The following is a 14,064-nucleotide window of genomic DNA, read 5'->3' as shown; positions in this document are numbered from 1 at the left end:
AATTGATGTTCAATTGTTGCAATTGGAGCTGAAATTGATCAAATTGGAGGCTAAATTGGTGGCCAAAATGGGTGATTATTGTTGCTTCTAGTTGCCGAAATTTGTAATTGTAGGTGGTAGAATGCTGATTGACGGTGGCGATTTGCTGCAAGAGGTGGCTAGAAGGTTGCAGGTTTGCTGGGTGCAGGGACTCCTTGGTGTCATTGTTGTGGGCTGTTAACAATGAGTAGGGAGATGCGAATGGGGGTGATTGGGTTGCTACCGTGAGAAAAGAGTAGTGGTGGTTGATTTTGGCGGTGTACAGGGGCAACGAGGGGCTGATTTGTTGCGCTGCGGGGTGATTTTGGGTGCTTATTTGGTGGCAAGTTGGATGCAATTGCTATTGGTGAAGCGGTGGAGAAGAGGTGGTGGAAATGGTGGCTGATTGGGTGGTGATGGTAGGCATTCGTGGGTAATTAAGGAAAAGCAGGGGAAATAAACTTGTGGCTGCTGTGTTATTGATGGTGGCTATGAGGTGGTTTGTGTTGAGCTTGGTTGTTACAACTATAGGTGAGGAGAAATCGGGGGTGGGGGGTGGGCTGGCTGCCAATGGGAGAGGGGAAAGTTGTTAGGTTCACAGTGTTTCACTAAGAAAACACTTATAATAATGTGTGGGAACAAAACCTAAATAAATGATTACAATGTAATTATAAATATCAAATACAACACAATGTATTTCAATCAAATATAATCCAAGTCTAGGAAATTACAGAAATTTACAAGGACTACACTAATGTGAAGTTGATCAAACTTGCCTTTCCTCCAAGTCGAGAACAACCAACATGAACATGAGAATCCCGATGTCCCGTAAGACTAGTTCCTTGATACACTGTCAAAAGCGTGTATACACTTTCCTAAAGAGGTTTATTTCCCCCACGCGGTACTTGGGTTAAACCGGAAATCCTCTTTGAGATACAATTGACAGCAAATTTCGTTCTTAGTACTAGAATCGAAATACAATGAATAATTCAGTATGGAGGCTAAATTTCAAGAGTTTTTCTCACAAAAGCTTGCAAGAAGATTGAGAGAAAAATGTAGAGAATATTTTTGGGAAGAAAATCAGTCTCTGAAAAAACTATCTCTTCTTTCGATAAAACGAAAGAAATTTAAAGCAGAGAAAATAACCGCACACAACGAGCTGAAAACCAAGGAGGCGCGGGCGCGCCACCCAACACCGCGCGGGCGCGTCCCTCTACAGCCTATTTCTGCTTCTGAATCCAGTAGGGTACGCGGTTTATGCGCGATCAACATCGCGGCCGCGCATCATGACGCGCGGGCGTGCCATCAATGATGCGCGGGCGCGCCATTTCGATTTCTCAAAATCAACTTTGGATCCAGAATAGTCTGCGGTTTACGCGCGACCTTAGCGCGGGCGCGCTAAGCAGCGACACACGCGCGGGCGCGCTAAGCAGCGACACACGCGCGGGCGTGCTAAGCAGCGACCCTAGATCATTCAAAATAAATCAAATGATCACAATTCTCTCATACACTCTAAATCATCTAACAAAAGTAAGAGGGAGGAGGGAGGGGGTGGTGGCTGGAATAAGGGGCTGATTGGGGGTGCGGGGTCGACGCCGGAGCCGGAGGAGGGAGATCTGGGCACGGCCGGCGTCGGAGGGCAGGGATGGGGTGCTAGCAGACACCGGGAAGAGGAAAGGGGTGGCAGCCGGTGGCTGGTGGCGGGTGGGGAAGATGGCGGGGGATTTTTTTTTTTTTTTTAAAAATAAAAATAAAAATAAAATAAAAATCTTTTAAAATTAAAAAAATTAATTTTTTTTTTTAAAAAAAAATTATATTTTCAGACCAATAAAATGATGACATGTGTCCATATAACCTATTAATCAGGTTACCAACAGGTTACAACTTGTTTAAAGCGGATACTATGTAAATGTGGTATTATTTAGAGATAATTAAAAGATGAACTTGTTTTTAGCGTACGGATAAAATGTGGTATTATTTAAAGCAATTTTTCCTAAAAATTTAAAACCGAGCCCGAATAATTAACGAGCTAATTCGCCTCATAGGCCGCAATTAGACACATTATACACGCACAAAGACCCCTAGACACACATTTTCAGTTCTGGTGCATCACTGCAGTTTCAGTGTCTCCTTCCACAAAACCCCTTCACTTCCAACTTCGAAGCATCCAACCACATTCTCCTTACAAACGCCACCATTTTGGAAATTTAGGGCACCGAAATCGGCGAGAAACTGCTGAAGAACATCACCTTATCTAGGTAACAAGCTCAATCTCTCTCATATTCCAAAACCCTAATTTCATACTATCCATTAAATTGCCACCATTTTGATATTTGTAATTCTAATTTGATTTTTTGGTACCTAATTGATTAATTTTCGCTCGATTTTCAATCTTCAGGGTTAGGGTTTAGTGTAATTTTTTGGATTTGAGCTATTTGGTAGCGAAATGTCTACTTTAACGAGTCACAAATTGTGCTTGAAGGATTCCATTACTTTCAGCCGTCCTCGCCCTGCTTCTCCATATGCTTATAACAGGTACCTTTGTAAAATTATTTCGAGTTTTAGCTATAATGTTGACAAGTAATGTTAATTGCTATACGTTGAATTTGATGTTTGTTGTTTGAGGTTTAAGGTGGTGTTTGTTTTCTCTATCAGTAATTTTTGTTTATCGTTTACTTATTAAACTATTGGTGTCCTTGGAAGTGATTAGGAATTTTGTATCGTAGATATATGCTGGTGGCTGGTGATAGACTACGGTAGGCTTACTTTCGGAGTTTCGATTGCTATTAGCTAGGGCGCGGTGATTTATGAACTTGAAGCTGGGGGTTCCTTTTGCCATTTTTGGGTTAGGTATCATGTTTTGTATTGATGATCAATATGGACCTTAGGCCTTTAGGAAATTCAGAGCATGAGGGACATTCCCCAATTTTTTTTGGGTAAGATTATGGTTTTTGGTGGCCATCGGGGATGAGAATGACGGGACATTTAGCAAGTGATATGGAAACATGTCAAGAGCATGATTTATAGCCTTCAATAATGGGTTCATATGGGAGATTTTGTTTTGGTGGCTTATTTCTAGATGGTCCTTTGAATGCAGTTGTCATTGGAGGTTACTAAATATCCTCAAGATTTCTACTATAGCTCAGGCGAGACTTGTCGTTGGTGCTAGGAATGGGTCCCTTGCGATCTCTGAGCTCTAAACCTCGGGAGTGTAGATTTTAATTTATACAGCCCATGTGTTTCCAGGAATTATAATTTTTATGTGGAAATTGTGAGGGGCTTTTTAGCTTGTTTGAGAATAGAGATTTCTTTTACCTTTACATTGACTAAAATGTGTCGAATACATGAAACATGGAACTATATAAATCCAAGGTGATAAGAATTCCAATTTAGGTCTTTATAGTGTGTAGATTGGGACCTTACCATTTTATGTTTGGTATTTTTACGATATGAGCCCAATATTGCTGTGCTCTAGAATACTTTTTTTCCTCCCTACTTGTAATAAAATGTTTGTTCATCATTCAACTGTTTGTCTTATTTTTTTCTTGCAGAGTGTATTTTAGGTGGAGGTCCCCACAAGCTGCTGCAGTTGCTAATTTCCATCTTCCTATGCGTAGTTATGAAGTTAAGAACAGGTAATATATCATTCTTAGTTCTAAGGGATATGTCTTGTCAGTTAGTCTTTTTAAAATTTTCAGAGTTTTGATTACATGTACATCTTTATTCAAGCTGTCAGCAAGGCACAACTTAACTCTAATACCTACCTCCCTCTGTTTTGAAGAAGTCAGTCAGGTATGAAATGTTTTGGAGCTTATGGTACACCCAGAACATGTCCCAAGTATGCTGGGCAAATTTGGTTTCACACATAATGATTGTACAGCAGTCCTTGTGTATCGTTGCAAGGTCTAAGTAGTGAAATTCACAGGGCTTTTGTTTTAATCAATTAAGATGTATTTTCTTGTCTGTCTTTTCAAAAGTACTTATAGCTTGTTGCTAAGCAACATACTTTAAGAACTAGAGGCAGATAATTTGAGAGATGGTTGATGTTCATTTCACATTTGACATTTTTACCGTTACTTTAAGGTGTCTGATTATGGTAAATAGTGTACCAGACTGCTAGCTAGCTAGTTTCTGATGACAATGTGGCCTGGATGTTATTTAAATTAGTTGTACTGTAGTTTTATCGTTTTTGGCTGAGGTGATGGGGGATTGATTTTCAAAGGAGGAAAATGAACTCTGTACCTGCTTGATAAGCAGTGATGGGCTGAAACAGATAAGAAGAGTCGAAAGTAGGATTTAAGTAATATTTATCCTACTCTTTCCCACCATGTTAATTACTAGATTCTTGTAATAAGTTGACTAGTACAGTAGTACCCATTAGGCGGAACTATGTAATCCTTGCAGTTGAGTCATTCATTTCTCCTGAGAAGAATGTTTTCGATTTGGGTTATTGTGATGTAGCTCTTGTTGTCGTGTAGATAATAAGATGATCTTTTAATTTGCTGAAGTAAGAGCTGGCTATCTTCAGATCATAGGACACCAGGAAAGCCAATTGCTGTTCTGTATTATTGATTTCAATAGGCAATAAGCCAATTGCTGTTGTGTATTATTGAGTTCAATAGGCAATTGACTAATGAACTCTGGCATGACCAACTGTTCTAGCTCTACATGTCCATTAGTCTCCTCCTGTCTTAATTTACGTGCTTCAGTGGATGCCCCGTATCAGCTTAGTTTACTTTGCAAATTAAATTGACTTTCGTATATGCTGAATAATGTTCTTGTTATTTGGTAAAGAATCAGAACTTCATAGGATTTGGGCTAGATATATATGTTTCAGTGAGGCTAGATTTTAGTGAGATACAAACATGAAGATAAACCATAAACTTAATCTTTGCTCTATGTGCTGATGAATGATGAGGACAATATTATTTAATCTATGCTGCATGTTCTGATGAATGATGAGGATAATTTTATCTTAAAAAAGAAAAAGAAAAGAAAGAGAAACAATGTGTATTTTTAGTAAGCTTTGAGGTTATTGTGTCATTTTGTATTTAAAGAAGTAAATGATTATAGTTACAGCATTTTCATACTCCTTCCTTTTTTACCATTGTGAACTACAATCAAACTTTTGGATAGCTGCTGTAGTGTAGATGTATTATAATGTTAAGCTTGGTTTTAATTTCAGGACAAATGTGGATGACATTAAGGCCTTGAGACTCATTACTGCCATTAAAACCCCATATCTACCAGATGGAAGATTTGATCTTGAGGCTTATGATGCATTAGTGAACATGCAGATCAATGGGGGTGCTGAAGCTGTTATTGTTGGTGGTACAACCGGTGAAGGGCAGTTAATGAGCTGGGATGAGCACATTATGCTTATTGGTCATACTGTCAACTGTTTTGGCAGTAGGATCAAAGTGATAGGGAACACTGGCAGCAACTCAACGCGAGAAGCAATACATGCTACTGAACAGGGGTTTGCTGTTGGAATGCACGCTGCACTTCACATCAATCCTTACTATGGCAAGACTTCCAAGGAGGGTATGATTGCTCATTTTGAAAGTGTGCTCTCTATGGGGCCAGCCATTGTATACAACGTACCATCTAGAACAAGTCAAGATATTCCTCCTCAGGTGATGCATTCTCTAGCACAGAGTACTAACTTTGCTGGTGTTAAAGAATGTGTAGGCCCCGAAAGAATTAAGCAATACACAGATAACAATATTGTGGTTTGGAGTGGAAATGATGATCAGTGCCATGATTCTCGGTGGTTATTTGGGGCTACTGGAGTTATATCTGTTACTAGTAACTTAATTCCTGGCTTAATTGGGCAACTCATGTTCAAAGGGAAGAATTCATCTCTTAATGCCAAGCTTATGCCTTTAATCGAGTGGCTTTTTCAGGAGCCAAACCCTATTGGCTTGAATACAGCTTTAGCTCAACTTGGAGTAGCAAGGCCAGTATTCCGCCTTCCCTATGTACCTCTTCCGCTGGAAAAGAGAATTGAATTTGTTCGTATAGTGAAGGAAATTGGGCGAGAGAACTTTGTTGGTGACAAAGATGTCCAGGTCCTTGATGATGATGATTTTATCTTGCTTGGTCGGTACTAAACTCTTTGATGCTTGTAGCAGTGCATTGTTGGTAGGATCAGGAAATGTGGGTGGAAATGGGGTTTCAGGAATATCAACTTTCTGTTTCTTCTTCCTGCTTGTTTCAAAGTTTGCTTCACTATGCTGTTTTTCTGCAACTTATGTAATGAGTGTCAGAATGGTAGGGGTAGATACCAAAGTTTTGTTCTGAATATTCGACTAATTTACGAGGTTTTGGCCTTTGCGCTTCACTGCTCCCTTCAACTTATTCCATCCCTTGGGTCTGTTGGCATGTACAACAGTACAAGTGCTGAATTCCATCTATGCTAATAAGAAATTGCTGCAAGGATACCAGTATGTCGCTCTTACTGATTCTTTAATTGTCCAACGCTCGGCGTACTTGTATGAATTTGCAAGTTTGCCAAATTAGCTATTCTCATATTAGTGTCTTAAGGTTAAAAGAACCTATCAAAAATTAATCTACATTAATATGCAAAAATCACAATATGGTGCATAATTGCTTTTTTTTTTTTTTTTTTGACTAACATGTATATTATGAAAATGAGAAGGTTAGATAATTTGAATCGAGAGGGGATAAAGGACATTAAGGTTTTCGCAGGCAGACGTGGCTCTCGGGTGGGGGTGGGTTGGTGGAGGGCAGGGGAATGTTGCTGCGATCAGGGCAATATGTTAAGGTTTTGTCTAGTCCGAGTTAGTGGCCTAATTTAAGCTGGTGCAACATAGACGCCTGCAGCAGCTACTTCAAAACTGCACCCTTTCAAATTTGATTATGCTAAGAGAGGGGTGATAGTGGACAGTGGCAACTGGCAAGTGACCCAAGTTGAGCTAGGTGTGTAAGGATGGGCTGGATTAAAAAATAAATAAAAATGAAGAAAAGGATAAGCTAGGAAAAAAAATAAAATTATCCATTTAACAACCTGGGAATCTGGCTGAATAAAAAAATACTTTCTAATATTATTCTTTTTGTCCTTGTTTTCTTTTTGAAGCTTATTCTTCTTGTCCTTCCCAATTATATGCTCGTATATTTCTCTCTCATTCTTGTGTATTGAAATCCCTTTTCTTTTTGAATTTGTGGATTTTCTAGCCTAAAATTGCTCATTTTTTGTTTTGTTGATATAGAATATTGTTGGAATTGAGCGATTTGCCAAATTAATGACTAGTAGATTGTATCTTCAGCTAAATTTGAGTTATTGATATCATTGCTGATCAGTGATCACAAATTCATAATGCATGGTATTCTATTTTATTTAAACATGCAGTGAACCTAAGTAGGTTTCCTATATCCTTTTGTTCCTTCATACTCTAACTCCAATCTGAAGTCTTGTCCTATGGGCATCCTCAGATCAGAAATTTCCGAGACAACAAAACCCCCCTGATTGTCGGAACTCGATCTTAGTCGTAACCCCTTGTTTTTCTTTGATACTCCAGCACCCATCTGTACTGTGTATTCCTTTACCTTAACTCTTCTTTTGAGACCTAGAATGGTTATTTTATCCAAGACCAATCTCTGGCTCATTGCATATCCACTATGCACAACATGGGATGAGATTGTGCCATTGTTTGTCCCTGATTCTGCTAAAAAGCTCACCAAGCTCCATCTTTCACTCTCGCCTCCCATATTCAATTCAACCCCGTCATCTAAGAAAAGGTCCCCGGTGCTGGCTGCATGATCGCTCATAACTACCAGGAGATGGAACGGTGTGCTCCGTGCAGCTTGAGTTGTCATGGCTTCTCCTTGCATAGCCACAATATTACCTGATATAAGTAGATCACAAGGAAAATAGGTTAGATAGAGGAAAATCTGATCAACCTGTCCCAAAGTCCCTAACCCCCACAAATTTATATGATGATCTCGAAAACACTGAAGTTGGTACAAAAGGACATTTTAAACTTGAAAATTAGATTGATCTATTCAAACTTGACTCGACCTACTCAGTCACATATGGAACTCTTCAGACCGTGTTAACAGTTGGGGGATTCATACTGGTCTTGAGTTTCAGTCATACCTTCATGGATATGAACATTGATATCGTTAGGAGGTGCACTGAGATTAATATTGCTTCCTGATGATACACTCACTGAAGAAGTGTAGTTGAAAAGATTGAACCAGTTTCCTCTTGGGAAATATGCATTAACAGATACTGCTCCAGGTTCTAGAACAGGCGAAACCATGATTCCTCTTCCGATGAGGAACTGTGAGCTAATTCCATAAGTTGCGACGTCCTCTGGAAAGGTAAAGAACAGAGGTCGCGCGATTGGGGTGCCTCTCAAGTTGGCCTCATACATCAATGTGTAGAAGTAGGGGAGGAGCTGGTAGCGGAGTCCCAATACTTTCCTTGCTGTAGTGGCAACTGATTCCCATCTATAGAGCTCCTGATAAGAAGAATCACGAGTTGAATGATCCCTCGAAAAGGGATAGAAGGCTCCCAGCTGCATTTAAACAAACACTCCTTATAAGTAACCTAGTAGGCTAATACTACAATATGAAGGTAAGAATACAATGCAGAATACTAGCTTCATTCCTTCATTAAAACCCATTATCTGGTCTTAATAGCCGTCTAGCCCTTATCCGAACTTCCTAGCCCTTATGTGAACTTAATTATTGAAAGTAAAAAGAACAAAATCTCTGACATACTCTGAAGATCCAAAGTACCAGTGATATACCTGTATCCATCGACGACAAAGCTCTTCTGTTGTATTTTCAGCAAAACCACATATATCTGCTCCAATCATTGGCATCCCAAATAGTCCAAAGCTCAACATAGTTGGAATTGAATACCGCAAATCATCCCATCTCGCAGCATTATCTCCAGTCCAGTGTGCAGTATACTTCCCAGAGCCAGCAAACGTTGACCTCGAAAGTAAAAATGGCCTTTCCTTGCTGGTTCTAACGAGTGCTTCACGAGTGGCTTGAGATTCAAGAAAACCATAGAGGTTATGAACATTATAGTCCGTAACATTACCATAATGCATAGCTGTTGCTGGAATAGTCTTGCTTATAATGGGTACACGACCTCCAGAATTATTGATCTTATATGGTGGATCATCAAGGGAAGACCCAGGGGTTGGTGCAGAAGTTATAAAATTCGACGCTTCATTCATGTCAATCCAGATGCCATCGAAGGGAATAATATCTCGAAACCTCTTAATCTCATCAATCCAGAAATTTTTTGCAGCAGGATTCAGAAAATCAGGGAAGTAAACTGGTCCTGGCCAAACAGTACCTAGGTAAGGCTTACCATCGCGCTTGATGAAGACATCAGCTTGCATCCCTCTGATGAGAGTTCCGTATGACTTATTTGTATTGATCCCTGTCATGAAAAACAGAACAAAACCTAGCAGATTAGGAACTTGTGGAAGACCTGTAAAATTTCAGACAACACAGATTCTGATAAAATCAGTCTGCTGAAGTGCTGAGTTTGTCAGTTGAATTACCAGGATCCAAGATTGGAACATATCTTTGGCCGTTCTTGTGGAGTTTACTAACAAATTGCTGCATCTTGCCCTGAGGAAAGTTTACAGGATCTAGCGTAAAATCTTTAAAGGCGTCCATGTAATCAATATCAGTCCACATTACATCCAAAGGGATCTTAGCTTCTGCATACTTATCAACCACGGAATTGATCTCGTTTACATCATGATAACCCCACCGGCATTGGTGAAAACCTGAAATGGAGAAGATTGCAAATATGTATGCTTAGTTTCCTTCAATTCATTTGCTGTTGTCAGAACTCAGAAACAAAGTAGAGTTTAGAAGATTATAAAGTCACATTATCAAATATCATAGCAAACCTTCCATTACAGATGACGTAATTTACAAGAATAAGCAAGAATTTGGATGGGTGAATGGATTACCGAAAGCCCAATAAGGCATTGGAGCTGGACGGCCGATGAGTTTAGTGTACTGATCCACAACCGCGGCTGGTGTTGGTCCAGCAAAGACATAAAGGTCAATAATACCTCCAATCACCTTGTAAGTGATTCTATCACCAGTGTACTCAACATCCATTCCATTGCTATTCATCAGGAACACTCCATGAGTGGAACCTACTGCCGGTGAAGACCGAACATCCATATAAAATGGGTGAGACCCATACAAGTTAAGGTCCCTATTGAAGCTAGCAATGTCAGCATTCCAGAGAGTGAGGGTCTGGCTATGAGCCAGCTGAAAGTCATGCTTAGAGTGCTCCCCTAGACCATAGAGGTGAGCCTGTTGGGCTGGGAGGGAGGAGGAGAGTTGGAGGTACTGATCCTTGAAGACGAAGTAGGTGTTGGGATTGGATTGGATAGGAGTGGTGTCGAAGAGGATGTCGTGGTTGGATTTACGGGAGATTGAAAAGCCGAAGGGGAGGAGTGGGAAAGAGTGAAGGTAAGGTCTGAGTGAGGGTGGGAGAGGACTGTTATGTTGGATTGGTTTTGGTGTTGAAGGGTGGAAAATGGTGGTGGAGATATTGGAGGGGGACGTGGGAGGACGTCGTTGGGGATCTCCCATCTATGGTTGTTTGCGTCAGTGATTCGGATCCTCAAGGTGTCATCCTCCTCTAAGCTGCATGGTGTTTGAGAGGTTAGCTTAGCTAGTAATTAGAACAAGCTAATATAGGGAATTATATTGTTGTGAAATTAAAAGTGTATTAATATTACTACTAATACTAATACTAATATAATGAATATAGAAGGAATCAAGTAATTAATCAATCGAATACATGAGTGCTACGTATGTTTTAGTGCATATTGTAAAGAAGAATTTCACATATGCATACTAACAATGACTTTAGTGTTACTCCGTTTTTGTTATTTTCGCTCTTACTGATTAAAAATTAGGAGTGTTGCATTTTAATTTCCTAGAAGAAAAGTGGCTCTATTTTATGATAAATGCAATAGATTAATAGAAAAGAGCAGAAAAAATAGGTCTGAGTACCTAGCAGTGAGGCCAAGTAACTTAACATCAGGGCCATAAACAGAGGAACTTCTGATAAGCTGCAACAAAGCACTCAATGATTTTCCAGCAGTATCATCAACCTTTGCATACTTAACCTCGTATCCATACCCTATCATTTCATCATTTTTGTGTTCTGATGCAGTTGCTCCTACGACCGTCATGCACAACACTAGCAGTACCACTACTGCTAGTGTCGAGCAGGCGAGTTGCGACACCTTAGACCTTGCCATATGCCTATTTGGCTGCTCCCTTCCTCTACGATCAATATATCTAGTTTTGGAGAACGGAAAGACCAATACTGAATAACTCTTCCTGAAAACAAAGTGAATTTATAAATAGTTGTCTAATACAATTGGTAACAACTACTGTATGAACTATTTAGTCACAAATTTCAAGAATTGGCCCTCATTTCAAGCTTATTTTCACAGAAACAATAATAATCGAGATACAACAAGAGTCACCATATCATCATAGTCATCAGATATGGGTACTTTTTGGATTTGCTATAATTATATTGATAAAAAAATAAGCAATCTGTTTTAAAAATAGTACTATAATTAGCTGAATGAACTTTAGCAATTTGAGAAAATGACAAGATAAAAGTAAATATTGTTATGGTTTGTTATAACTTTAATACAATTGTGTCCGTCAAAAAAAAAAAAAAAAAAAATACAATTCTGATGATGCAAAGTTATTTATTTATTTTTATTCTAACTTAATTGAAAAAAGGTAAATGGTTTGTTTGGTCAACTTTGAGTGCAAATTCCAATTGGTGATAAGCTCTTTTGACTACTACTCCTAATTACCCAATCAAAAAACGACGTCTTACATATTAGCCCTAGGCCCACTAATATCAAAAGCTTCCAATAGGCCCAATGGTCCAATTTTTTTTTTTTTTTTTTTTTTTTTTTTTTTTTTTAAAAATTATTATTATTATTTTTTAAACTCGTTGAATATTTTTTTGGTAAATACTTTTGCCACGAGTCCACTTTGTAAAATACTTTGGTAATAAGGCTTAGTTTGGATAAAAAATCCTAGGAGGAACCCAATAGCCAACACTAATCGATTGCGAAATTAGGCTTAAGGCTGAAAACTTATCATCAGATCTGTTAATAAATTCTAGGACTGGTTAAACAAACCATATCAAATTAGGTTGGGTTGTGTTGGGTTCTTAGTTTATACTCAAATAAATTTCTTCATATAAGCATGGTATTAGTATTGAAAATTCTTTTTCTAACCTCTAACCTAAACATGTGACTACATAATTTTGGTTATAAACCTTAGCTTAACAAATAACTCCCATATTTTATCATTCAATTTCAAAAAAGATTTATTACAACTTTACTTCCACATCAACAAATCAATAATAATTCAAGATGACAAATTTTTTCAAACATTCATTAAACCATACTTTGTATGATTTGCTTTAGAGGTGGTAAACAAATGACATTTTTTATATTATAATTTGTATGAGATTACATTTTCTAAACATACCATTCTTGTTAAAAAGGATGCAAGTATGTACTCGATAATACTTACTACTACTCTGATTCGTACGTAATAGCATGAAGATCTTACATACATGTTATAATCAATCTCAGATATGTAACACAACTTAACTTATTATTGATGAATATATATGATAATTTATAAAACCCAATATAATGAGACTTACTTGGACAAATAGCTTATAAATGGATCATGAATAGCCTTGAAGACAACCTCGTTTCGTCGAAAATGTCATAGACTACTGCTGTTGTGTAATTTTGCTTATATACTAGGAAAAGGGACGCAAGTAAAGCCCATGGTATTGAAATACATTGTTGATATCGTACAATTGTTATCATCCAAGGATTAGTGGTATTTAGGTGCATATGGATCGGATGTAGGAGGAAGAAATCGAAATTGGCTTCTTGTGAAGCTGAAAACGTGTAAAGCATTCTACAATGGAGTGCAAGCAATGTCTGAGTAAAAGTATATGCCAAAATTTAATCACAAAATCTGTATTAAAGCTGTTTCGGGTGAAAACAATGGGACCTTGCCGAAGGTCCGCTGAAATGGAGAAGGCTGGATTCGGTCCAAGTTATGTTGGGCCGAAGATTTCCTGCACAGTAAACACACGTAAACTAGCCTCGGGGGTGTTGCCGAGGAAGGCCCCTCCGATGCTAAAGTCAGTACAATGTGTAAGAAGAAGACACTATGCAAGAGAGTTTGTTGCTTGAGGCTTTTATGGAATATATCAGAATATATGAATGAACATATGAATCTATGAATGAATCAGGATCAATCTCCCCTTGAATCTATCAATATGATGCTTTATACCTCATTATACATGGAGAGGTTGGGCCTTAGCCCAATTGGCTTGCTTTGTGGGCTGACCTTTGACTTTAGCACAATTGGAGAGTTAAACCTTGACCTTGGGCTTTTAATTGGATCATTTAGTGCTTAGGCCCAATTGGACTAAATTGGACCCAAACAACTTGCCCCCCAGACCCGATTTGGAAGGATGACGGGTCGGGTTTGATTTAATTCAGAAAAGGAGGGAAGTAAATGATTTAATTAATCCAAAAATTTGAATTTAAACCGTAATTAATGAGATAACAACGATTAATGATTGTGGAAGTTGGACGGATAATGGGCAGTTTAATCACAAGATCATGTGTTTAACGGTTACTTAGTGGAGTATTTAAGAGAAATTAAAACGCAGACTCCTCGTATCCCGTACCTGGAGATATAAACAGAGGCGCGTCATCTCTCCTCACTTATTCACCAACACAAACCCAGAATTCTCGAGAGAGAAACCAAGAACCCGCATCAAAACTTCGCAAATTCCCCGAGCATTAAGCTTAGAAACTGAGACTTGCCACTACGAACTCGTAAACCGGCAACTTTCGCTTCAGATTAAGGTAAATTCCTTTGATTTCAGTTTATTTTTCTTCGAATTCGAACTCCTTCCCCTTTTCTTTCGACTTTTTTCTTCGAAATAATCAATGG

General features: G+C 38.6%; 2 protein-coding genes across 2 annotated transcripts; one reads left to right on the top strand and one right to left on the bottom strand.

Moving 5' to 3' along the window:
• The first annotated feature begins 2,081 nt into the window (after window positions 1-2,081).
• On the top strand, window positions 2,082-6,454 carry LOC110693891 (4-hydroxy-tetrahydrodipicolinate synthase, chloroplastic-like). The gene is made up of 4 exons (XM_021871066.1): window positions 2,082-2,276; window positions 2,417-2,553; window positions 3,570-3,653; window positions 5,204-6,454. Exons 2-4 carry the CDS (start codon window positions 2,465-2,467, stop codon window positions 6,129-6,131), a joined length of 1,101 nt encoding a protein of 366 aa, XP_021726758.1. The 5' UTR covers window positions 2,082-2,276; window positions 2,417-2,464; the 3' UTR covers window positions 6,132-6,454.
• An 817-nt stretch (window positions 6,455-7,271) lies between these two features.
• LOC110693890 (alpha-glucosidase-like) lies at window positions 7,272-11,733 on the bottom strand. The gene is given in 7 exon segments (XM_021871065.1): window positions 7,272-7,886; window positions 8,138-8,561; window positions 8,796-9,442; window positions 9,567-9,797; window positions 9,987-10,481; window positions 10,484-10,677; window positions 11,050-11,733. Coding segments are annotated over 7 exon segments (2,733 nt in total). The 5' UTR covers window positions 11,301-11,733; the 3' UTR covers window positions 7,272-7,395.
• Window positions 11,734-14,064: the final 2,331 nt, after the last annotated feature.

Source organism: Chenopodium quinoa, unplaced genomic scaffold (genome assembly GCF_001683475.1).
Source record: "Chenopodium quinoa cultivar QQ74 unplaced genomic scaffold, ASM168347v1, whole genome shotgun sequence".
Classification (NCBI taxonomy): domain Eukaryota; kingdom Viridiplantae; phylum Streptophyta; class Magnoliopsida; order Caryophyllales; family Amaranthaceae; genus Chenopodium; species Chenopodium quinoa.
The sequence above is the reverse complement of the archived record's forward strand: the minus strand, read 5'-3'. Positions and strand labels throughout refer to the sequence as shown.